This window comes from Lissotriton vulgaris, chromosome 1_2 (genome assembly GCF_964263255.1).
Source record: "Lissotriton vulgaris chromosome 1_2, aLisVul1.2, whole genome shotgun sequence".
Classification (NCBI taxonomy): domain Eukaryota; kingdom Metazoa; phylum Chordata; class Amphibia; order Caudata; family Salamandridae; genus Lissotriton; species Lissotriton vulgaris.
In genome coordinates this window covers 96,169,625-96,196,421 of record NC_141686.1, presented here as the reverse complement: position 1 = coordinate 96,196,421, position 26,797 = coordinate 96,169,625, and the positions used below count along the sequence as shown (strand labels likewise).

General features: G+C 44.0%; 1 protein-coding gene across 1 annotated transcript in view; it reads left to right on the top strand.

Annotated features, from left to right (window-relative positions):
* ATP6V1E1 (ATPase H+ transporting V1 subunit E1) overlaps window positions 1–26,797 on the top strand; it is a 184,012-nt gene that overhangs the window by 14,076 nt on the left and 143,139 nt on the right. The window contains exons 2-3 of the mRNA XM_086952897.1: window positions 8,438–8,503; window positions 25,463–25,572. Coding sequence (XP_086809023.1) covers window positions 8,438–8,503; window positions 25,463–25,572 — 176 coding nt within the window. The remainder of the gene's footprint in view (window positions 1–8,437; window positions 8,504–25,462; window positions 25,573–26,797) is intronic.

Below are 26,797 nucleotides of genomic sequence, written 5' to 3'. Positions count from 1 at the left end.
GAGATTGTTATATGGTGAAAATTGCTATGATTTGGTCACTATGAAATGGGTGCGGGCAGCTGCATGACTGGGTCAAAGACCTCTAATATGATATTGGTGCACATTATGGCTTTTCGGTGTCTACAAGGGCATGATATCTGAGAAATGAGGTTACATGGGGAAGAAAGACAGCCACTTGAAAAATCAGAAATCAAACCAAGCAGGAGAATCGGAGATCCCTGAAACGATAATGCAGCAGACTCCTCCTGGTTCAAAAACATTCTGGCACTATATCTGCTAGGCACAGCTAAAGCCTCCACTGACGCGTCCAAGGGCAGCAGCGATTCACACTGACGTAAGAGCTGGAGTAGTGGAAGACCAACACAGAGAGCACAGGGCAGGGATTTGATTTGAAAAGCCGTATATTAAGGAGAGATCAAGAAAACACATGCATTCCTGTTGAGTACCTAAAGTTGTTCCCTAAATTTAATCAGGGCAATGCTACAAATCATCCAGTCGAAGTAATGATCTGCTCCAGGGGAGGAACAGATGCAAGTAAAGGAAGGAATGCCGTCGAATAAGAAGGAAGCAATGAAATGGGTGTGACCTGAAAGCTACTCGTTGGTACACAATGTTCTGGTCCTGAAGAGGTCTGTTAATGACAAACAGCTTAAAGCTGTCTGTAGGTGAGACCTAAAACGGATCCATTTGGTGTTATAATTGATTGTTTTGAAATTGGAGCCATCGAGATCCTCTTGCAAAGTCTTTCAACCTGGGGCCAGGGGGAATTAACTGCTTAAAAGCTGTCAATACTCTTACTCATTGTTACCTGCAATCGGCGGCTGTTTTTGAAGAATTATGCAAATGGGTAATGATGGTGATCTGGGCCATGCTCCCACTCCACAATTTCTGTTCAACTCTTGGGACTAGTTAACTTTCCTATATGCTACACAAGGAAGCTAACTTGTATAGGAAATTAATTGGTGGTGTTGATAGAGTTCTCTGGAATGGAGATTTACTATGCTCAAAATACTGCAAAGATAACTGTGACTACTAAAAGTTGAAAAGTACACAACCATTTAATGCACCGCTATCTAGTTAGGGCTAGCGAAGTCTTACTAGGGCCCTTGGATTGTTCAGAAGTAAGGAAAGTACTGAGAAATTCATAACTAGTAGTTAAATTCCATGAGTTTGACCGTACCTTCTTCCTGGGTATCCTCTTCCAGCTACAATAAGGAGTTTCTGAATGAATTGTTCAACATGATACAGTAATTATCACAAAAATACTACTTTTAAGAGGTCTGAATCTCTAGGTGGACAGCTTTCAGAACAAACCGGTTCAGAATCTTAATGGCAATGTGCACAATCTGGTACTCACCTGGCAACTGTATGATCAGTGGGTACTGCCAATCACAATGTAAACATTATTTTCAGTTTCTCCTCTACTGTTAAGCTCAAAGATATGAAGATCACACCTTCCTACTGGTCGTATTGAAGACATGATCTCATCTTCCTACTGGTCCGATTGGAGACATAATCACATCTTCCTTCTGGTCGGATTATTCACTGCATTTGTCCACTGTGAAACCCAGGTTACAAACCTAAAGCACTCCTCCCTCTGTTAACTGGAACACAATGTTGTAGATCCGAAAAAAAGTCCTCAAACATTTTTGGACTTAGTCAAGCTAACCTTCCACAGAACTCAGTTAATGATTCAACATTGCAAGTTCCAGACTAGCTTTTACACACTTATCTTAAGAACCTTGAATATTGGAGCCCCTCTCTAACAGAGCAAAACCAAGTCTGAATGCAAAGCTGTGAATAAAGTGTTAACTAAACCTATGGTAATCATAAAAATGCAATCTAAAGCGCTGGAACCCCTCTGGACAAAATTTAACACGATGAAAGGCAAACTGGTCTGCAAGTTCTATGTTGAGTACTATCAGAAGGTGGTAGTTTGCTCAAAAAAAGAACCAGGATGGAGGATGCCAGCATCTAAACAGGCTCTTCGGATTGTCAAAGAAATCACCATCCCAAATTAAATGAAAACACTAATTCTTCTACCATATACGCCAGTGGTTCACAAACTTTTTTAACCTGTGGCTCCCTTGACCTGATTGACAGTTGGCCGTGGCTCCCCACCATTTTTTTACCGGTGGGCGGGTGGGGGGGATGGAAGCAAGACCTCGGGAATACTTCCTGTTGGCTTCCTTAAATTAATTGGGATGCAATGAAGGAATTGGGGATAAAAAGGATAGCAGCTGCACTATTGAATGTTGGTGTTGGAGGCCCTCCTCCACCTGCAGGTTTCACCTGCGCCTCATCCCTTGTGGTCCAGTGGACCTCTGTCTCCATTCTCTTGCTCCTCTTTTTCTCTCCTTTTTCACTCGTTTTTTTCCTCACTTCTATCTCCCCCCCTTCACTCTCCTTCTGGGTCTTTCCTCCACTTTCTATCGTTTCCCCCTCATTTCAAGCTCCCCCTTTCACTCTCCTGTGTCCTCTGTGTCTTTCCTCCACTCTTTTTTGCACTTTTTCTGTCGTTTCTCCCTCATTTCAAGCTCCCCCCCTTCACTCTCCTTCTGTCTTACCTCCGTTTTTTTACCTTTATCTCGGCTATATATAGTTTTCTCTAGTCTAGAATCTTTCTTGCATACATCTTTTTATTTCGTGACGTATCCCAAATACACGCAGTACACTTTTTTCATTCGCACACCTGACAATATGACTTTTACTGGTTTACATAAACATTGAAGGCCCTTTGAATAAAACAGAATTATATTTATTTATTTATAAAGTTTTATATTGCGCAAACAAGATCCCAAAGGATATCAGAGCGCTTTACAATATGATGGGAGGAAGAACATAAATGCAGTGTCACTTGAAGTGGCTGATTGTACTTTTTTACTCTGGGCTTTAAGTGCTAAAGGTAGACTGCAATATCAAGGGTGTAACAAAGGCATTACAATTCCTAGCAGGATTCCTGAATTTAAACAAGCATTGGCAAAGACGATATGTCTCTGGGGCCTATTGTCTTTGCCAATGGTTTCATCCAAGGGGAACAGCATTCCTAATGCTTTGGCACTTGGCTAGAGAATGTAAAAAAAAAAAACAAGGCTTTGTCATTTGTAGGCGCATCACGCATGCAAGTGCCTACAAAATGACAGCAGTTTTGTTTGTTTAATTTTAGTTGATGATCCTAGTTGGATCGGTAACTAACCAGAAAAAAAAAGTGATTAAAGCATTGTGGGGGCAGGGGGTAGAAGCAATATGGGGACAAGGGGCAGAAGCAACACGGGGGCAATGTTTTTCAAAATGGGGGAAAGAAACCTGGACGGAAGAAACACAATGTTGCTGTGGTTGGTAGAAATAGCATGAGGGCACTTTCAAGCCTGATGTGCAGAACACGTGTGTAGCTGTTCCCAGAGTGCACTGCTTGCTGGTGATCCCATTTGTACAACCTTCCTACTGATGCTTCCCAACCACCACAGTCGGGCCCCATGGGCCTGGTGTCTGCAAAGCCCCAGCATGTGCATTCTGTAGATTGCTTTCATATCAATAGTACCTTAGCCATTTTTGTGCTCACCCTGTAAAGTTGTATTTAAAAGATTTGACCGTTGTTACTTGCTTAAGTGACTATCAATGCACAGTTAACAAACTTTGCCCGCAACTCCACCTATAAATTATGAAGATGAGTCTTGTATGCACTCCTTATTTTTTTTTTTTTTTTAAGCTCAGTTTTATTCTTTTTAACTAATTTGCGTGCTCCCAAGGCTGCTCTTGTCCGCTCCCAGGTGCGATTCACCATAAATAAATATCATCCTGTCTGTTAGCCATGAGGCACGGCTGTTGAGGGCCAAAGCTCAACAAATCCTTAATGTTTATCCAAAACTATTCCAACCACGCTCAGCAATGTTAGTATGGAGTGGTGTTCAATTTCCTCATGCAATCTTGAATTGTTTCAATGTCTTCAATGAAACTTTCTAAAAATGCTATTACACATTTTTCAAATTTTGAAACCCCAAAGCAATCCAGGTAAACCGAATCCTTCCTCTCACTGGGATTATAGAAAGTTGCCAGATTCTGCATCCGGCGACAGTGGGCCACGACTTCAATTCCCTTATGGATGGTATTATAGAAATACCCCATGAGGAAGTATTGATTTAAAAAAAATCATGTGAACTACCATGCTTGCATAATTTCGTTAATTTTGCGTGATTTACACAACATAAAAATGCATACATTTTACAGTGTCCTAGTTACAAACCTTCAAAGGGTCTGGGAGCTTTTCTGATTTCCAGCCCCTCCCCTTCTATAGCCTCTCCACCCTTTTCACTACCATACCCACTTCCCCAGCTAGTGCATCACAACAGACCCTACCCGCACTCGCATCCCTCCTTCCCGTCTATAAGCTTCCTCGCGAGAAGCCGACAATCCAACAGCTGTATCAAGCATTGACATGTTCAACTCCGACAGAACTCTAGAGATGTTTGGATAGAACAGGAGAGCCAGGCCAGGCGGCTAAGTATAGCACAGTGAGATCTGGATTCACATTCTAATCATCTTTCTGATCAGACAAGGAGATGTCGACTTCCAAAACAGCAGCGAGGCGATTCTTTATGTTTTTGACACCTGATTGATTCCGGTCTTTCCCACATCGTGCGCGGCGCCCCCTGGCTACTAATAACGGCGCACCAGGGCGCCGCGGCGCACAGTTTGGGAACCACAGATATACGCAATGTATGCCAATACCTTTCAAGTTTCGTGTCCTTGTCTGAAAGGCCATATACAACAACAGTCCTCCTTATTTATCAGAATTGCTGACTGTCTCGGGCAGATCAAGAGGCCTAAGGTGCAAGAACAGTTGTTCTCAGTTCCCAGATTAAAATGTTTGTTAGCAAGGAAGCCATCTTTTTCCAGGGCAGCACTTCTGCATGGAACTCTCTGTCCACCAGTCTCGTATAATACGCACATCCCCGTGCTTTTGGGAAAGAGCTCAAATCCTGTCTGTTCAGGCAAATTATGATGTCACCTTTCTATACTTTCATGTATCTTTTGGTCCCAGTTATCTTTTTTATGTTTGGCGCCTTGATCCCATTTACTCTATATAAATTAATAACCTGAGTTTACATTTACCACCTTCATGCTAGTGATGGACGAAACTTTAACAAAATCTGAGCAAAATAAAGGCATCATATCTTAGACATTGCCATGCTCAGCCAAGTGCTTCAAAGAGAGAATTGGCTCCTTGTTCCTCTTACTGGCCTAAATTGTAGACTTGTTTTACTTCCATTTCTTGGCCCAAAAGCTTCCCAATTGCCCTTTCCCACACAAAGAAACCCATTGCAGATTTTAATAATCTGTCCAGCTACCACCCAACTTCAAACCTTCAAATTGAACCAGAAGTAATGGGAAGAGAAGCAGCTTGTCAACTCCACTGCTGTTATGCGGAAAGGCACCTCTGACATGACCGCCAATCAAGCTTTCCCCCAGTTAGCTGTCGGAAACCTGAATATGGGAAGAGCCACTAAAGCCTTAGATGACAAATATCGTGAGGGCCTACCACTTCTGGACCCGTCATTGACACATGACTCTGTATACCACAGCATCCTTTGTCAGTGTGTCCAAGAACATACAGGCATAAAAGGAAGGGAGTACATTGGCATAAATGCATTACCTCATTCATATAGGTAGGTATTCATCAAGTAAGATTATACTATACCTGTTCTCCTCTGAGACCAGAGAACTTTTTGTTGAGGTGAACTCGCGAATTACCTTATCCACCATGGAACTTCTGCCCCATGGCTAACCTTATTGAAGTCTACAAGATGCTCTTTCAAATGCATGCAGGTGATTCAGAGATCTACTCAACCGGACAACGGTCTTGCCCACCGTGCTGAATCACGTGAACGTAGAACAAAGCAAGTTTCAGCCTTGCTGAAATACTAAAGTTCTGCTATTTTGCAACATTTATTTGTGTCCTCTCCCATTCTAATTGCCAACCGTTTTGGTCACTCCCTCCCCTGATCTCTTGAAGTACTATCAGAATTTATTTAGGTCAACTTTGACATACACAGAACTTGTTTCTTTTTAATTATGAATTGCAGTAACAAAAAAGCATGCACTTTCAGTTAACAAACTGAACCAAGTAAGTTTGTTACTACATGGGAGCCATTGTGTTTTTCCTCTTGTTTTCCTTTGTCTCTTTTTTCACTCTCCTTTTCTGTATTTTTCACTCACTCCTTTTCTCATTTTTTTCGCTCTTATTTGGACTATTGAATTGTTGTTGCTTTCCAAGTAAGTTGGTGAAGATCACTTAACTGGCACATAATTGTTCAGCTGGCACATAATTGTTCAGCAAGACATGGTGGTGAATCACATATCATCACTTAGATGCATATATTGTCCCCTTTTGGAGAAAAGATTGACCGTTAAAATGCTTTGCTTGACCAGAATGGCTTCTATAGTACAGCTCTAAATAAAAACCAATATCCACCCTAAGATTACTGACAACTGGCTCTCCCCATCAACGTTATGGTGCAAAAGTCTGAGGCTTGAATCCATATAGGTACAGTGCTAACACCAACATAAAGACCACTTCAGGGTCAAGAGTGAACTGAAGACTGGGTTGCTGCACTGGGCTTTCCCAGAGTAAGGGACCTTGCCTACCTGGTGTTGGAGACACCTTGTCAGTCCAGCAGTTGTAAATGCGTTTCTGTAATGCTATTAAGAAGCAACTTATAAGATCTGGAAGCTGAGGATCACCTTTTCACCTACGCTTGACCAAACTAGAATGCGACTGTTTGCTGTAAAATATCTTTTACTTTTATTTGACTGCATCTGTCCCACATCAATCCTCTACCTCAGTCCTGCGTTCCTCTTAGCTTTCTGAGGTGGCCTAAGAGCATTACAAACTGCGCAGGAAATCCCAAATAAATTATCAAAGTAATAAAAATTACCCTGACTTGTTCAACATGCACTCGTGTACAGGAAGAGGAGGTCGTAATCTGAGCACGGAATGACAGGGTTTCATTTTCATATCGTCCATTGTTTCTAAGTAAAGAGCATGCGTGTAGTTGTTACTTGATTTGCTTGATTGCCGTCAGCAAATGATGATGTGTTTTCTCCAAGACTCACCACCTTCTGCACATACATATTATCGATATTTTGGTTGTTGTACGGTACGAATTTAAATCCTGCTTGCAATATTCTTATCAGCTTTGAAATGAAAACATGCTAAGTCTGTTTGTGGGCTCATTTGTTAATAAACAGATTTAATACTAAAATGTGTGTATTAGGACTCTCCTCAAACCAACCGTAGACCCTTTCTCTGAGTTTTTCCTACGTGATATTTGTAACTTTACCTTATACTGGGTAAATATATTAAAATGTGTAATACATGTAGAAAAAATAAACAAACGTGTTTCTGGCAATCCTTTCTTGCATTGTTTATCATACTATACATTGCACTTAATAGGACCGATCTTTGCATTTCCCTGATTGAACCCTGTAGAAAATTATCATTAAACCCACATTTTATACTAGCATCAATTATTGTAAATAACTGATATTATGCTTTAGTGTTTAGTTGCTTTTGTCTGTCCTGGGTGAATCTCCGGACAAAAGAAATTCTCTCTGGAATACGGGAGAGCATGTCGAACCTCTTTAGTGTTATGTGAGGGTAGTGATCTCATGGTAATATTATTGTGATATTGTCATTGAGAAACTAGTGTAGTGTGGCAGTGGTGCCTGCTGCTGACAGGAGAAATTGGAATCAGAATAACCTGCACTCATTTACGTTATAGTAGATGTTACGATGCACCCAGTGTATGCACATTAATAGCAATAATATTTAGTATCCCTTTGGCAACTGCCTTCCACAGCTGATGACTTACTCTGGCCCCATGCATTACAGTAGCTTTTGCTTGAAAGGTGCAAATGCACTATGAAGCCCGACCGTTAAAATTTAAGTAAATAAAGTCAAAACAACTTTTGTTTAACTTTCAGGTCGTAATGTCTATAAACTGGGGATTCCTCCTTTATTTTGCAGTTTTATATAGTGCAAACAAGACCAAAAAGGGTGTTGGATGGCTTTACAAATTAACAGTTTCCGATACCGATAGGTAGTTTACCAAGGAACAGTACACATGGCGGTAAAACAAAAGAACAAAGTTACGTTGCAGAATCGTTTCACCAGGTAACATGTAAAAATGTCTGCTCTGATGTAGGTGTATTTCATTTTTTCTTTTTAAAATCTCCCATTCTCCTCCTCTGTCTTCCTTATGGGCGGTCCTTCAACTTACATGGCTACCAGATCTTGACTACTGTCAACTTTTGCTGTCACCAGTAAAGTGACGTGGAAGTGTTTATTGGGAGCATTCAATTATAAAAAGTAGAAAAAATGGCCATGCAATGAAATCTGAACAGCATTTAGTAATTGCCCTTTATATTTTCCCCACAGATCAAACATATGATGGCCTTCATCGAGCAGGAGGCTAATGAGAAGGCAGAAGAAATTGATGCCAAGGTAATCTCAACAACCTTTTCAGTTGTGCCCTTGATGAAAGATCACAAATTTGTTGTAAAAGTTTAATATTTAATTTCATTTGAGCACCCTGCAGCAATACACAAAGCAGTCAGATATTGGAGAGTGAATTATATCACTAGTCAAGCTGGGGAATTGTATAAAAATGAATATTTCGCTTTTTTTGAGTAAAAGGTGCACACAGTAAAGAATGTAGAGTTAGTCTAATCCTAATATTTTGACTTGCAACTGCGTTTCCATAAATAACTGTTAAAATATTTTACAGTGTTCCTTTTTTTATAAAAAAAATACATATTTCTTCCATTTATCTGTGTGACGAGTTAAATTCTTGTTTTATTTGATAAATTACAGAGCCTTTCAAAATATAAGAAATGTTCAACGACTGGTTCTGTTTCCTTTAATGATAGCACAAGTTGAAGCAGAATCACAACAAGTCAAGTTTTTTCTTTTTCCACACATTCTCGAAATTATGTACAACTGCATTATTTTAGCTGTTTCTGATTTGTTGACAATAGCTGATATAGCACTTGGAGAAAAGTATAATGTTTCACTGCAGCATCTCAAACCAAACTTGCAATAAAATAATCAGGATGCAAAGTATGTGGTCCCCAATTTCAAGCAAGAGCGGGCATCCTGTTCTTCCTTGATAAAGGCTTTAGAAAGTATTTATTTGATTTTTTTAAATTTAAATCCACTTACCTCAAACACAATGAATGTTTATGTTGTAAAGTAAATAGTGGTCGAACGAAACTCAATTTTTTAATAGAAACATTGTTGTTTATATTTGTACAGCTTTAATTTATTCTGTATTCAAAACCTGAAACATTCGGACTACAACTTCTCCAGAACTCAAAATTGCAGGCCGGTTAGACATGGGTCGAGTGTTATTAAAGATACAGTGGCTTTCCAGGAGTTTTTGAATCTCAGTTCCACACAGAGCATCTTAATCATGTGAGAAAGCACCCCTTCCTATCGGGTGATGTTCAATAATGTGTTGATAATTGAGACAAGTGATCCTGGAAACATTTTAGCTATAGAATATCTCCCGTAGAACAAATATAACCCTCCTATATTAATGTTGGGCATATGAACTTGTTGCAAGTTTAAGAAGTTGGCATCCACCTTCTCAGATAGTTAAACTTGTTCATTCCCGGTTAAACCCTGGCCAACCTTTGGATGTCAATATCTTGCATAGGGGGGGCATGGTTAAGCGCGGTCGAGATGGGCGCTTAATCCCGGAGCTCCGGGCGACCAAGCAACCAACGACCGACAATCCGGGCAGAATCCGGCAAGTCCTGCCAATTGCTGACAGGGTGGGAACCCCCAGGAGCTGCTGCACCCTCTGGTCTGACTCCTGACCGGCTACGACCCTCCGACGCAGAGCGGCGGCCCGGAGAGCTCCCGCCCGGGACGAGGCCTGGAGCGAGAGTGTGCGTTGAGCGGCCTCCCTCGTTAGGCAAGGCCCCGTCTTCAGGGCCTAGCCGCCGGATTCCGCGGGACCCCAAGAACTCCGCCGTTGGCACACTGAGGGCAGCGACCACCCGGGGAGCTGTATAGTCCCGATGCAACACTAGCGATTTGCCGCCTAGCGTGAGGCGGTGTCTCCAGTGCACCCTCAGTTTGGGCCGGAGCCCTGAAAAGCGACGCCCCGCTGTGGAAGCGAGCAGGATACCACACCACTGAGGTAGCTCTCCCCGGGCCCTGAACAGCGGCGAGACCCAGCCCCGGTGGACTGTCTGGCGGCTGTGCATGAAGGTGGGCTGCGCAGCTACGCTAGGCGCTTGTGCACACAGGACCCGCATATGCTCCCTAGGGCCCTCCTAGACTATACTTGGGCCTGAAACACTCTGATAACCTGTCCATCGGCCATAGAGGGGCTCCTACTACGCTTTGGGCATCGCTGTTCAAATCTAGGTCTTGGCGCCATCTTGTGACGGACACGTGGAGGGCCTACAACTGCGCTACGACGGCGAAGGATACATTATGGGGAGCTGAGAGGGGCCACTACATACCCTGATAGTCCCAACATCCTGCCGGAGGGAGGTGCCACTAATCTCCCCCCCCCCCCTCCCACCCCCTTCCTGTCTGCGAGACATTGCTGATACCCGCCTCTGCGGACCATACGGGGAGGAGAAGGATCGCAGCCTGAGGCCCAAGCCAGGCACCTCCACGCAAACCAACAAGTTGGACAAATACACGGTGCAGAAGGGCGCATCACAGAAGGAGACACCGGCGGACGCGTAACAGAGCCAAAAGGAGCCGTCTCTAGCAAACATCATGGAGGCCATCCACTCACTGGGGGCGACCCTTGAAACCAAAATAGACAAGGTGTCCATTGAGGTCAACCTACTTCGTACAGACCTTAACAAAACCTCTGAAAATGCCAATGCCAACAAGGCAGACATAGCGGAGTTGCAGACATCGACGAAACGGCTTGAACAGCGGGTCGACGACCTGGTCCACCAACACCGACAGATGGCACTCCGTCTCAAGGACCAGGAAGGGCGGGCCCGACGAAGCAATATCCGCCTCGTCGGTGTGCCGGAGAGCCTCGAAGGGCCCAGTATGGAACTCTTCATCGAGGATTTGATCCTCAACCACCTCAAGCCCAAGCGCCTTTCGAAACTATTCACGATTGAACGCGCACACCGGGCGCCCATCCCGAAGTCTAAACCGGGAGCGCCGCCCAGGACGATCATCGCAAAAGTCCTTAATTACAGGGATAGGGATGCAATCCTACAAGCGGCAAGACAGACGGGGGACCTACGCTATAAAAATGCCACGATCCTGTTCTTTCCTGACTTTACTCTGCAGGTCCAGCGGGAGAGGAGATCCTTTGTAGGCGTGAAAGCGCAGTCCGAGACAAGGGTATCAAATACATGATGGTCTTCCCTGCCAAACTCAAGGTCCTTGCCGGAGGCAAAGCTTTCTTCTTCACTTCGCCATCCGAGGTGCAGAACTGGCTGGACAAGGACTTGCCTGCCACCGTGAAGGGAGTGGAGGATCATAACTGGAGGGATGCACAGGTAGCATCCCCTGAATCTGTGAATGGGAGACCGGGGCTGGATCGGCTGAGCCAGCGCTCCTGGAGGTCCAGATCCGCCAGCCCTCGATGGGGCACCACGGAAGCTGTGGAGGGTATCGGAGACTGAGGGACTCTCAGAACTACTATGCGGTAAACGTGAATGTATCGAATACACCATGTTTATGTATGCTGATGCACCGGGGGGGGGAAATGTGGTTGCTGCATACTGGTGTGATGGACAGGTAACGAACTTTGTTCATGCAGGACTTGTACATTGCACGGTTCAACTGGTATGTTGGGGGGGGGGAGGGCACCCGGGCGACGGACGCAGCCGGGGCTACTGCGCGCCCCTAACAAAAGGTCCACTAGGAAGGGAAGACGGGTTATTTAGAGTTGTAAGTTCTTCCTCTTCCGGGGTGAGTTCAGGGCCAAAGGCACTCTGCTAATTGGGGGATGTGGGTCGTTTTATAACCTACGGAGCAGGGGAGCAGGGAGGGGGGTGGTGACATGGGGAGCTGGGGGAAGGGGCGTTGGAGGCAGGGATGGAAAGGGAGGGGAGGAAGTTGGGGTCAGTTATGGAATAGTGGTACGGTCACACCAGGGATGCGTCATCGCTGCTGAAAATAGTGCTAAATTGTGTAGGATGTCAAGTCAGAAATGTTTTCTCGAGCAGAGCAGGGAGAATGACTCGATCAGATACACACACACAGCTATAAAGTGGGATAAGAGTCTAACGATAATGAGCTGGAACGTCAACGGGCTGGGGGACAAGCTTAAAAGGACCATAGTGCTACAGTTTGTCAAGAGACACCTTCCTGATGTGGTACTCCTGCAGGAGACGCACCTTCTGGGTAACACATGCCACGCACTCAACCGGTGGGGGTACACCCTAGCATCCTATGCCGGCTTCACCTCCGGATCACGGGGGTGGGCATCTTGCTTCGTCGTAAATTTCCCCTAGTCATTGATCACACAGACCCTAGGGCGCTTTGCGACGGTGTCGGGTACATGGGAGGGTCACAGCTGAATCTAGTCACGACATATATCCCGCCTGGTCTTCAAACCCAATCGTATCCGGACATGGGGAAGCTGCTCCTCTCGCTCCCGGAGGGTAGACTCCTGGTGGGGGGTGATTTCAACGCTGTGATATCTGGAACTCTGGACAGACTTCCACCGAGGGACATACCATCTGGTCACAGGTGGCTAGCTGACTTTCTCGAGGCCTTTGGTCTCATCGATCTCTGACGTACTCGCCACCCACGAGACAGGCAATACACTTTCTTCTCTGGCCCGCACCGTTCATTCTCTCGTATTGACTACCTACTAGCACCCTCATACCAAGACATGACAATTCGGGAGGTTGCTCACCTAGCAAGGGGGATTTCGGACCATTCACCTTTACTAGCTCATCTCCCACTTGGGGAGAAATGTGAGTGTTGCATCGCACCGATAAACGCATGGTATCTACGCAGCGAAGGCATTAAGAAAAAACTCATCCTTTCTATAGACAGATACTTTGAGGACAACGAGGGTACGGTGGCCTCGTCCACGGTGCTTTGGGAAGCTTTCAAAACCGTACTGAGAGGGGAGGCCCTTTCTGCGATTGCAGGTCGCCGCAAGGAAAGGGAGGAGCAAATCGTTGCTATGGAACGGGACCTCCCAGTACTAGAATCCACAGCTCAAGCGGAGGGGACGCATGAGACTGTCCACCTGATGGAACTCCAGGCGGCAGAATATAGGGCCCTGGCCACTGACGCGGCCAGAACCTTAGCCAGAGACAAAGAGGGTAGAATCTACGACCAAGGGGACAAGGCGGGCAAGCTAATAGCCTGGCTAGATAACAAACAATAGGCCCAGAGAATAGTTGCAGAGCTCAAGACGGAATCTGGAGCCGTGCTCACGGAACCCCGCGATATAGTTAAGGAATTCGCATCACACTATCGAAAGATATATAGCAGGGGTTCTGATAGACCAGAGGAGGACTCTGTCTCATTGCTCACTGACATCCAAATGCCGGCCCTCCCTGACTCGGAGCGTGACGCTTTGGAGGCGTCACTTACCACAGAGGAACTAGTCCGGGCGATCGGGGACCTTCGACCGGGAAAGGCACTTGGGCCAAACGGCTTGCCAATAGAGCTGTACAAACTCGCACCTGGGGGCCTTGGCCCTCACCTAAAACGTATGTTTGAGGAAAGCAAGGAGCAGGGTATTCTACCTTGAGACCAGCGCATTGCTACGATGGTGGCCATCCCCAAGGATGGGAAGCCAAGGGACTCATGTGCCTCTTACAGGCCCATATCCTTATTGAACGCAGAGCCCAAGATTCTAGCCAAGGTCCTCGCAAACAGGCTCAAACCCGTCCTCTCCATTTTGGTCCACCCGGATCAGTCTGGCTTTATACCCCACCGGATCACAGTGCTCAACCTCCGTAGGTTACATGGGGTGCTGGGAAGATGTCGCACCCTCCAGGAGGACTCGATAGTGCTGTCTTTAGACGCAGCAATGGCGTTCGATACGCTAGAGTGGCCCTACATGATGGAGGTCCTCCGCAAAATGGGTTTTGGCCCAAATTTTATAGGGTGGGTGCGCCTCCTCTACTCTGCCCCCTGGCCCAGGTTTCTGTAAACAAAGTCTCTGAAATATATGAAATAGGACGAGGGACGCGACAAGGGTGCCCCCTCTCGCCCCTCCTATTTGCCCTCTCACTGGAACCTCTGGCCGCCTGGATCAGACAGAACCTGTCCCTGAGGGGAATACGCTGGGCCGGCGGGTGGGAGGATAGGATTTCACTCTATGCGGACGACATCCTCCTCTACCTAACGAAGCCTGGCAAGTCCATTATGGTGGCCATGGATATTTTCGCAAGTTTCGGGAAAAACTCAGGCTACAGTATCAACTGGAGCAAATCCATACTCTATGTCCTACGGGGTGACACTCCCGCACCCCCCCGGAACTGCCCGATCGCGGTGGCCACAGAGGGGTCTTTATCTCCAAGGAGAAAACAACCAGATATGATAGAAACCTTCTTCCGCCCCTGCAACGATTCAAAAGAGACGCTGCCTCCTGGCGGAAGCTCCCACTATCCCTCCTTGGACGAGCGGCGCTCTTCAAAATGATGGCGCTGCCAAGGTTCCTATACACCCTACAAAATCACCCAGACTTGGTCCCGAACTCCTACTACACGTCCGTTGAGGCCACGCATGGTCTGGACTGCCCACATATCCCTTCAAAAATTGACTCTAGGATGGTTCGACGGTGGGATAGCGCTCCCAGACATCCGTATACACTACTGGGCTGCACACCTCTCAGCCATTAACTAGGGCACTTACTGTGATGGCAACGATCCGGGTTATGGAATGGATCGCTGGCTTCTACCGGGCAGCAACTTTGAGGCGGCGCTCTACTCCAAACTGGGAGGTACCCACTGACTGGGCCCACGCAGCATTCTGTGCAGTTGTGGCATATCGTGCAGCGCAAACTCGGTTGGTCTAACACCCTGACGATGGCCACCCCTTTATGGGTCTCGGAGAGACTAGGATCGCTTGGCCGAACCAAAGGGTTCCGCAACTGGGACCTCATCAGCATTTCTCATATTCGGGACCTGTGGGGCCCGAACGGAAAGGTGCCCTTTGCCTCGCTCCAACGTACTTACGAACTGGCACACTCGGACTTTAGGTACTTACAGGTTTGGCACTCCCTCCAGACTAACATCTCCGCGGAAACACAGCCCCCAAACTCTTCCCGGCTAGAAGATAGACTTCTGGATGGCCACCTCCCCGAACATGCCATATCCCTCACTTACAAAAAGATCATTAACTCCTCCCCGGACCTACTCCTTCCCCTTAAAGGAAAATGGGAAGCCGAAGGACTGGAAATAGACTAGGAAGAAAGGAGAATAGCACTCACCTCCCCATAGGAGGTGGCCATATCAGCCAGACTCCGGCTCATCCAGTTAAAAATCATACACAGAGCTTACCTCTCAGGGACTAGACTACAACGAATGGGTCGCAGTGAGGATGGATGCTGTAGACGGGGATGCGGAGAGGTGGGAACCTACCTTCACATACTGTGGGAATGTCCACAGCTGAGGGACTACTGGGCCCGGGTGACCCGTTGTATGCAAGAGGTTTGGGGAGTGGAACTCGGGCTTGAAGCCAAGAGGTGCCTGTTAAACATATGGGAACCTACGGACCTGCCACCCCGGGGAGGATATGGGCGACTGGGGTATGCAATAGCAAAAAGGAACATCGCCAGGTTGTGGGGGGCGGACCGGGTTCCCGGAGTGGGCCTATGGAAAACTGACATGGATTGGTGCATGCTCCAGGAAAAAACAGTATACGTAGCACGTGGGTGTCCGAAGAAGTGGGTAGAAATCTGGTCCAACTGGAATGAATATAGAGGCAACATCTGTGACCCCCCCCCCCCCCCCCCACCCTTCCCCCCCCTACCCGGGTTGACCCGATTGATGAACCGCTTGAACTGTAACCATATTGTGTAGTTTTGCCCTGAATGCATTCTATTATAACATTATGTATATACTGTGACTCCTTGCACTACCAATGTCGATCATGAATGCCCTGACTGTACTGACCACTACCCTTTTTTCTTTGTTATTAATAAAAAAAATTAAAAAAAAAAATCTTGCATAGGAAAATGATTTAAAATCTTTGATAATTCAAATGATGAAATAAGATTAGGGGTCCAAGCAGTATGGTTCTAGGAATATTTGCATGCTCCGCCAAAAGGTCCTTAAGCAAAGTCCGAGGTGATTTAACCTTTTAGATTAGGGAATCTTTGTCGGTTGAAAACAAAATGTGAATATACCCACCTTCCAGGGCACGAGGGGCAGAACAAGCACAATTGTTTTTGCAATTGTAGCTATGGGATTTTTTAACTACTTGAAAGATTTTAAAATTGAGGCAAATCCAGCTAGTGACCATAACCCCCTAATTTTGAGTTTTACCATTGCTTCTGACTTAAAACTGTACCAGGAACAACCCATAGTATACACTCAGAACCAGGGTGTCACAGTAAAGTGGAATAAAGTAGCCGTGAGGCAACTGGAGATGGATATTTTCAAGGAAAATGTGGCCCAGATAGATACCTGCCTATCAGTCAATCCTGACCCGGTCCATATAATTACGAGTTTCGAGAAGCTAATGGAAAATGTCGCTACCCATCTACTTGTAAAGGTAGGGGGGAAGAAGCAACACCAGGGGCCCAAATGGTTCAACGCTGAATGCTCTGCAGCACAAACTATCTTAACTAAAGCATTGCGCCAAAACCCAAGAGATAGAAACATGGTTATACTGGCTAGGAAACAATATAGGCAGGCAATTAAAAAAAGGAAAAATGAACTGAAGACCAAAGCATGGGAAGACCTGGACAAAGCAGTTGATTTAAGGGATAATAGACTCTTTTGGGAAGTAATAAATAGGCCCTGTTTAAAATCAGGGGACGAAAATACTATTCGAGTTCATTTACCAGAGGAAACCTGGGTAACTCATTACAATAAAATCTTTAATCCCAAAGAGATATTACAGATTGCTACCTCGGAGGAGGATGATTCCTGTTATATTAATATGGAATCAGCTAAGAAGTTTAGTGAATCACTAATGCTCTCAGAAGTGGAGCTAGCTTTGACTAATGGGGCGCCTTCAAAGGCCCCAGGCCCTGACTCAGTACCTTTTAGATCTTTTTAAATATAATGGTGAGGTTTGGTCTCCTCTACTTATGAATGTTTTTAAGGCATTAATACTTGGACCTATTCCGACCTCTTGGAAAGAGGCCATTTTGGTTCAAATTTTTAAAAAGGGTGATAACTATGATCCACGATGTTATAGGCCAATATCACTAATAGACTCAACATGCAAGCTAATGGGTAGGGTGATATTGGCACGGCTGGAAACATGGGCTGAGTCGTCAGGGGTTATTGTAGAATCTCAATATGGTTTTAGGAAGGGGAAAGGAACTATTGAGCAGTGCCTGAACCTGGCATTGATTATGGGCAAGTACATGGGTGCCAAGAAGGGTTCTATACACTTGGCATTCATGGACTTGTCCATTGCCTTTGACACAGTATGTAGGGACAAATTATGGCGCATGATGGACTCTATGGGTTTTGAAGAACCACTGGTCACCCTGCTCCGCAGGTTACACACCGCCACAACGGTTAGGATTAGATATGGCCGTTGTGGAGAGAAATCAAAGCCTATATTATCCACTGAAGGTGTCCGACAAGGATGTATTTTAGCACCTTTTCTATTTTTGGTCTATACGAATGGCTTAGAGGGCTTCTTATTAGAAACGACTGCTGATTTCCCAAAGATAAACGGAAAAAGAATCCCAATGTTGTCTTATGCAGATGACACTGTTTTAATGGCACTTACCCCCAACAGCATGCAGATTTCTCTGAATGCTTTTGATACATTTATGGGCAAATTAGAACTAGGTGTCAATTTTACTAAATCTTTTGCCATGACTTGTGGTCAAAAAAATGTTAAAATACGGAAGTATGTGGTGTGGCTACTATTGAGAAAGTGGATAACTTCTGTTATCTGGGTAACCTTTTTAACAAACAATTGAATTGGGAACCTTTGTTGACAGCCCGGGTTCAGAAGGTTGCACATTTAATTGAAGCCCTCTTCCGTTTTGCCAGCAAATTAGGCCAGCGACGTGTAGCGGAAATTACATCGTTATACAAAGCTAAGTGTGTTTCCGCCTTGACCTATGGTGCAGGGGTTTGGGGTTCACAAAACTGTGAAAAAATACAAATTGTGGAAAATAAGTTTGTAAAACGTTTATCTGTTCCACTGGGTACATCTAACATATTTTGCCACGGAGAAGTTGGAATTGAGTTTATAAGTGATATTATTCACGTTGCCCCTTTAACATTATGGGCTAAAGTTTGGCGTCCTGAAGAATTGAAATTAACAAAAGATATTATTCAAGATTGCCTTAAACTTGAACACTACACCCAAATCCCGTGGTTACGATATGTCAGAGAGACTTTTAATAAAATAGGTTTAAGTAAGATGTTTGCAAACCCTGAAATGCTTGGTAAGGATGCTAAGGAGATTATCAAAAATGCCTATAGTGTCAACTTAGGTTCTTTTAAGACAAATGATCATGCACTAAGTGTACGGGGAAAACTAGTTCGCCAGTTTTATTTGTCATATATTATGAACACGCAATGGCGTTTTTATCTTACAAGATTTCGCCTTGGCACTTTACACTTTCTGTTTGCATTCCCAAAGCAGGGGGGTTGGTGGGAGAAGCTACCCTGCTGCCCCTGTAACAATAGGGTTTCGCAAAATACTCTTCACCTTCTTCTTCTTTTTTGCACTTTGTATAAAGTTCCAAGAAACACTTTCCTCAAACCATTATTAGAATCATTTGGAACGCGTTATTACAAAGAAGCGTATGACCTCTTGTTATCCTTGTCAACTGCACATATTTGTAATGCCGTTTTAAACTTTATCAGATCAGCTTTGGTGATTAGAAATAGATACTGAATCTTGATGGAAATTAGTTCTAAAAATTGTGTAAACATGTACTGTGATTTTATGGTGGATTAATTGCAATGTCTTTTAAAATTTTGTATGTACACTTTTATGATTTCTATATGGAATCGAAATAAAGTTATTTGACTTTGACTCAAACAGTCTTTGACATAAAATGTGTACCTAGATTGCTTTATGGAGGGATATCCAATGAAAGCATTTACTGGAGCTCCATGACGGGTTTTTATTGTTCGGCCTAAGCATCCAATCTTTTCCCTTGAAGAAGAGAACTGTAATTTCAGATCAGCAGGAGGGAGAGATGGGAGGTGGGGCTTCTGCCCGAAAATTGTCTTATCAAATGACAGGCAGAATGCAGCCTAACTGGAGTCAGATTGAGCAAAGGAAGTGTGTCAAGAGTTTGTCTTGAAAACTACCACAATTTTGGCAAGGGGAAGCCATTTGCAATGGAGTCTACACTTGCTGGCCAACAGTGAATTGCTACTCTGATCCTCTCTGACGACAGTGTTGAGAATTTGGACATCATCGCTTAGGGATCTCTGTGGGGAGGGTAAGTTGATGCGTGCAATGCCCCTGTGGTGTGGAGCTCTGCTTCCCCAGTAGGGTTTCTGTGGTTAGGACACCCTGGGAGTCATTTATGGCTCAGATTCTTGACTGCGCTAGCATGAAACCGTTTTTGCAGTTGCAGGAGGAGTTTGTGTTGGAACATTCCCAATTTTGCAGGTGCTTGCAGCAGTGAGGCCATACCTACAAATATGCGCAGACTTGCCAAAGTATAGTCTAATTGAGGCGAAACTGACTATGATCACCTCCCTGACAGAGGCCGGATTTCTCTTATATTCAAGTCCTTAGTGATTAATACCCCGGACTCTTTTCCGGCATTGCGGAAAACATTTATTTCATATGCCCTCACCTAGCCTGAGGCAGCCTGGACTAGGTTTTTGAAAAGAAGTACACGGGCCGCAAGTAGAGTACTTTATTTATTGTGTCCCATCATGGCAGCTCCCCGGCAGAGATTGCCGTAACCGTACTTTCTATGTTCCTCCCAGGGAACACCACTAACAGAGAACAGCTGGGAACGGAACGTTCCGGATCCCCAACACACCCCCTTGTGAGAAAGTGCCATCTTTCTTGCATTGGTATGCCCACACTTTTTGCTGAACTGCTGATGTGCTTTGACTGAGTGCCCTGGGCTCTTGCCAAACAGGTACCCAGGGCCTGTGTTCCTTCCCTAAAACTCTGTTGAAACTAAACCCCAATTGGCATTTCTGGCCACCTATCAGCCCCTGGTAAATGGTACCATAGGTACCCAGGGCATGGTGACCAGAGAAGGCCCCCAAGGGCTGCAGCACTTATTGTGCCACCCTTGGGGGCCCTGTACCCTGACACCCACACCCTGCCCTTGCAGGCTAAGTGGCTTGGTACAGAACTAAACAAAGAGTCGACATGGCACACATCCCTGTGTGCCTTGCCCACAAGACCCACTGCCCTGGCATACCTCAGTCACCCCTCTAGCTGGGTGCCCTATACTTTACCTGTGACTTGAATTTCCTTACATAGAAACTTTTCAGTGAAAAACTAGCAATGTTATCCTAAGTGTCAACTTTTAAAATACCTTTATATTCTTTAAAAATCATTGCAATAACGTTTTTACTAAACCACTTTCAGCTTAGACCCCAGGACTGAATCTAGGATCCAGTCCTGGAGTTACAAAAGTAATCTATAAAGTAATCAACTGCATTTATGTAGAAAAACCCATTGAGCTCAATGTTAAATTGCGTTTAGAATTGTGTTGCCTACTTCAACCCCTGTACATGTTGTGTAGACAAAGTTTATAAGCAATTATCTGAGAACACTCATATTGAGAAGTATATTTTGATACCTGTTGGTTCTAAAAATAAAACTATATCTTTTGATATAAAAACAATTGGCCTGGAGTTCAGTCCTTGAGTGTGTGAAACCTTTTGCTGATTGAGTGTGTACAACAAATGTATTACACTGCCCTCTGGTACTGCCTTACTGCTCGACCAAGCTACCATTTTGGAGAGTAAGGGTATATCTAACTTTAGCTTCTGCCAAACCTCTGGGTACTGTGGACTCTCTGCACCCTGTACCTTACTTTGGTCCAGTATATACAGAGCCACTTTCTTACACTCCTTCCTTCACTATATAATAATGAAAAGTAACTAAAATAAATGTTAACCAACAGGGCAAACAAAACCTAATCAATACATAACATAATCATGAAACTTAACAGGAGCAACTCTAGTAGGAATCTTCCTGGAAGTGGCACGTTCCAGACAAACACCCTTTCCGGAAGGAATTGCATAAGCGGGAGTGTAATTAGAATGAACAGGAGTTGTACCGGCAGTAGAGTAACCAGAATGAACAGGAGTTGCATTGGCAGAAATGTAACCAGAATGAACACCCATCTTCTCACCAACATACACAACCTTGGATTGGGGTACCACAGAGGTGGCACATTTGTTCCACGTTTTCCCGTTCTCTAACACCACCACATGGTCTTTCACCTCACTCACTTTTACCGGAGCTGAGAACCGAGTAGTCCCCTTGCGAACAAAACTGGGCTTCTTGGTTCTCACCCAATCCCCAACACAAACAGGAGAAACTTTCCTTGACACAGTGGCATTCTTGGATTGTACTACCGCTCTCAAATCCGCAACTTAGCCTAATTTACACTGATCAACCACTTTTCTAGACATGCAGTCCTTGTTTAACTTGGAACCCGCAACTCTTCCTCATCCTTGTCGCCAATGAAAAGAAGTACACTGATTGTAAGTAGAGTACTTCATTTATTGTGTCCCGTCATGGCAGCTTCCCATTAGCAACTGTTGTAACCGTACATTCTATGTTACTCGCAGGGAACACCACGATCAGAGAACAGCCGGGAATGGAACGTTCCAGATCCCCAACACATTCCAGTGTGTAAGACTTGTGTTGCCTAAATTGGTACTCTAATGAAGCCTATATGCTATTAGACTGTTAGGAGATGGGCTCAACGAGGGCATGGGCACATTATGGAAGGTATAGAATACTTTTCATTTTACTGTTGGATTTCAGGGCCTTGCACTGCTAGGGGAGAATAAGTGCTTATAAGAGTAGTTTGTGAGAGTACTGGAGACAATAGAGTCTAGACAGTATGCCAGTGGTACCTGTAGCAGGGAACACTGGAGCATTTCAAAGGAAAATGTTTCTGTATGTGTCTTATTGCTGCCTGAAAGATCAGTCAGTTTAAAAAGTTCAGATGTTACATATGCACTTACAGCACCCTTGCATATCATTCCCTTCCACATCAGCTCTTCAGTATACCTAACAACTAAAGTTTATGTATTAGTGGCAGAAGTACACCTTTTCTGTGATTTGTCACCCTTTGCTGAGGCCTTTCTTTTTTCTGGCTATAGAACTTTCTGCACTTTACCCCTGTTGACCCGTGGTTAAGTGCCTGTGCTCCCCCTTTGAACATGGGCCAAGTGGTATACTCCTAAATGAATATTTAACTTGCCAACAAGACACTAGTTTATGGTACGATGTTTACCCAGGGGGTGGAAGTTAAATTCCACTAGTGGACTGCAGCTACTATTGTGCCATCCATTATAGTTGCAGTGCACGCGTGGCTTCAGGCCTAACATTGTAGCCTGACTGTAACAGTACAAAACTGAGCCCTGTCAAAATAAACCATCTTGACCGGTAAAAACCTTCTTTTTAAATATTAAAAAGTCAACATAATGTACAATTGTAGCCTACAAGGCAGGGTGCATGGTATTTATTAGTAGGACATGTAGACATTTAAAGTTAACATGTCCATATAGTGATAAGAGCCCAAAAGCGATTTTCACATAGAAAGGCTGGCTGGTCGATAGAGAAATACTGGGAAGTAATATTTAATACTATACATCTATCTCCGGAATAGTACCAGGTAGAACCCCCCCCCCCCCCCACACTATTTTTCATAGTTATTAAAAATACGTTTTAGTGATGATCTTTTTTTTTTTTAATCTAATATAAGAAATATTAAGGAAAAATTACTTTTAGAAAGTTACCCTTTACCTACCTGAACAGTCAGAGGGCTATTTAGCATACGCATTTGCCAGCTTTCAATCTGTGCTCAGCCTTGAATAGGTGCGCGATGCCTCACAGGACCAAACAATAGGCCCACCTGAATGGGCAGAGAAGACTCGTCTGAAATCCACAGAATATGCAGGGCACGGGCTGTGAACATCCTTTTTGATTCTACAGTGCAAAATCCTACTCGACTGGTCTGTTGAGCCACTTGTAACACTTGAAAGGGATAAAACAGGACGGCAAGACAATTCTTATGGATCCCCTTTCTAGATGCTGAAGGTCCCTGCTTTTGTCCTTTAAGAAGTCTATCTCTGGGTTTGCTGTAGGTAAAGTGCTTTAACTCAAACTGGAGTTTAGTGTTCCATATGAGAGATACACTAAAATTACCATAATACATTCCCCACACACCCCTAGCCCTCAGAGCCCGAGCCCAAGTTTAATGAGGCCATCTTGGATTTGCCAGGACACATTGTATTGTGGGCCTGTTTGCAGTCAAGCAAACGGGAACTACAGCAAAAGTAGTTAGGTCAGGGCCTGAGAACCTTTACCATATTGATTGGGAGTGTCGAGGACTCACTCCTGCCCAGTAGCTTATACCAGGCAAAAATGTGGCATTTCCAGACACCCACTTCAGAACACTTTCTGGTACTGTAAAAGATCAGAAGAGTATTATACCTGCTGCCTCTAACCTGAGAAGAACCCCCAAAGGACTGAACCTACCCAGGACAAAGAAGTGGACTTTAAGGACCAGTTAGCTAGCCTTCGGTATGGCTACAGGGAGATAACAAGCTAGAATCTGTCTTTTCCTGGAAGTACCCAGTTGTTCAGAAGCACCTGGCCTCTGCCTGGTACCTTGTGAGTCACTAAGTGCCTCCCCTGTGCTCCTGAGAGCCTACTGTGTACTACTGTGTACTACTGTGGTTGGTTGGGAATTAAATAAAACTAAGCCAGATTGTAAGATCTTTGAGGATGAACCTAGTTGGTGTACAAGCTCCATCACAGTCAGCCTCACATTGCATCTAGGCCACAGTCTGCCTAGGCCATTGACTATCATTAGCACTTTGTGGCGCTATATTTACTTAAACTGTAAGCATTCATATCTCCGGTCCACATATTGGATTTATGTTATTTTGGTGTAATTGTGTTTATTAAATTGTACTTTTTTCTAGTTTTGCTTGAGATTTATTTGGGATTTTGACTTTATTTCTGTTTTTGTACTGCATAACTACTTTACACATTCTCTTACAATAATCATGTCTGCTCTGTGCCATAGCTACCAGGAAGTTGAGCTAAGGTTAATTTTGTGACTTTGAGGGTTCACCCTGACAAATGTTTGTAATAATTGCTTGAGGCGGGTAGTCACGCACCTCAAATAATAATACAATTTCTTGCAATTATTATGTCTTTGTCCCATCAAGTCTCTGTGTTGGACCCATCGATTTTAAATTAAAGGTTTGGTTACATACATGTAGGCTGTTGGAGTCCCAGATCGAAAGTTGTTTAAGGCAAGCGAGGAAATCTTTATAAACTATTTGCAGTGAGTCCATGTGTGGAGCAAATGCGGTAAGAGACTTAGATACCATAATTAGTGCAGTACTCCAGGTTCAATCTGGATTTACCTGCATGAGCACAGTGTATGATTCTGGTGTAGCTACACTATCTCTCTGTATTGTGGGTATTGTAACTACAAAGACAGGAGTTCTTAGAAAGAGACCAACTACATTTGAGATGCATGAAAAAAAGTTAGACATTTCCGTGGTGATACTTTGTCGCCAAGCGGTCTTTGGACCTAGTGATAATGCAAGTAACTATAATACCACACCTTTACTTTCTCCTCCCTTCACGCCAGGACTGCCCAACCTTATTTGTTTCCTGTTGTTAAGCAATGCTTTCACTTGACAGGACCAACAAGAAGCCTCCAAGGAAGGCATCCTATTCACTACCTCTTAAGTCATAACCCCCAACTGAGCAACATGTTTCTAACTTGTTCTACATCCAAAGAACACTCCATGCACTGTAGCATTCACTTGCAATTGTTCTAGAACTCCTGTTTGCGCTCTAAAAAGAGCAGCTATACTCCACCCATTGTAAGAAGCATTTTAAAATGAGACAAATTGTAAATGCCTTGTTTAATCTGTCATTTGCTGCTTAAAACAGCATTGCTGTATTACCTTGGTTTTACTGCAACTTTCACAAACAGGCATTTTGAGATACCTTCTAGCTCTGGGTTTAGCTCTAACTTGCTCTGCAAAATTCATGACCACTTTCCAGTGTGTAATATTAGCTCTCTGTTTTCACTTGCTCTCTCTACAGGCAGAAGAAGAGTTTAACATTGAGAAAGGTCGTCTTGTGCAGACCCAGCGATTGAAGATCATGGAGTACTATGAAAAGAAGGAGAAGCAGATAGAACAGCAGAAGAAAATGTAAGTTAAGTTTACAGGAGAAAAACGGGGTATTGTAGAGTGACATGGAGCATTCTTGATTAATATTTTAAATGTACAATTAGTTTTCGGTCTCTGAAGACCTGTTAACTACAATAAAATGCAAAGTGGTTATTGGGTCTGCACCTCGCCTTGCTCATAAGTGGATGGCTTTCTTGTCTGTCTCAGTTCGATGCTTCTGATACAGTGGCTTTTCTCCTTATTTTTAGGTAGAAGCTAACCAGACACCCCAGCTGTTGCGATTGTGTTTTGGAACTCACATTTGCTTACATTCTATTCACTGGCTTTAGTTGTTTTAGGCCGCCCAGCATGTCTTGGTCTCTCCTGTAGAGCATTGCCACTTTGCCACATCTCTGACTGGGCCCTTTTGTTCTTCCACGAGTACTTAGTTTCCAGTACCTTTTTTGCCTAGTGTCAATCAGGTATGCCTGTTACCATGCAAGAGTTCAGAAGAGGATTGAGCAATAAAGAGCCCTTTATTTATATATTTTTAATCTTGGTACATTTGCTGTGCTTCCAGAGACTGAAGTTAAATGTTAGACAATGTCTTGCTGTTTGTTCTTTTAAAAGGTAGGTTTCTTTGACTGCAAAATCAGAAGGCTTTGTAAAAATTAACTTTGTGAAAATCTTGCTAGGTACAGTGTGTATGAAGGAAAAGGCTGCAGGGTGTCTTTTTATTTTCTAGTACACAATTTAAGCATCTGTAAAGGAACCAAACAAATATTTCGGAATATATGAGCAGTTGGGAATATTAAAAAGTATTGAAAATTTCCTTCAAATTGAAAGAAAAAAAGTATCTTACTCTTAACAATATTTACATGTGATAACTTATGAAAGCCTACTTGACTTCTGTTTTAGAGAGCTGGAAAATGTAATTGATCTTGATGCAGAAGTAACTACTTTGTTAACTGGGGTCTTAAAATAAGCTTACGTATATTGGAGGAACAATTTGCCTCATAGTTTTTTAATAGCTAAAATGACTGCAAATGGTAGGAAATTATATTATTACTTAGAAATGTAGGATTCAAACAACTCTGTAGCAGATATCAGAATGATCAACCAGTCCATTTTACCTTTCAAAAGGCAGACAATTGAACTATTATAGATTAATCACTTTTGCATGTCACAGATTTTGATAAATGCATTGAATTTACAACCATTCCTCATCCTGAAAGATAATTATCCTCAACACATTTCCAACTTCTTT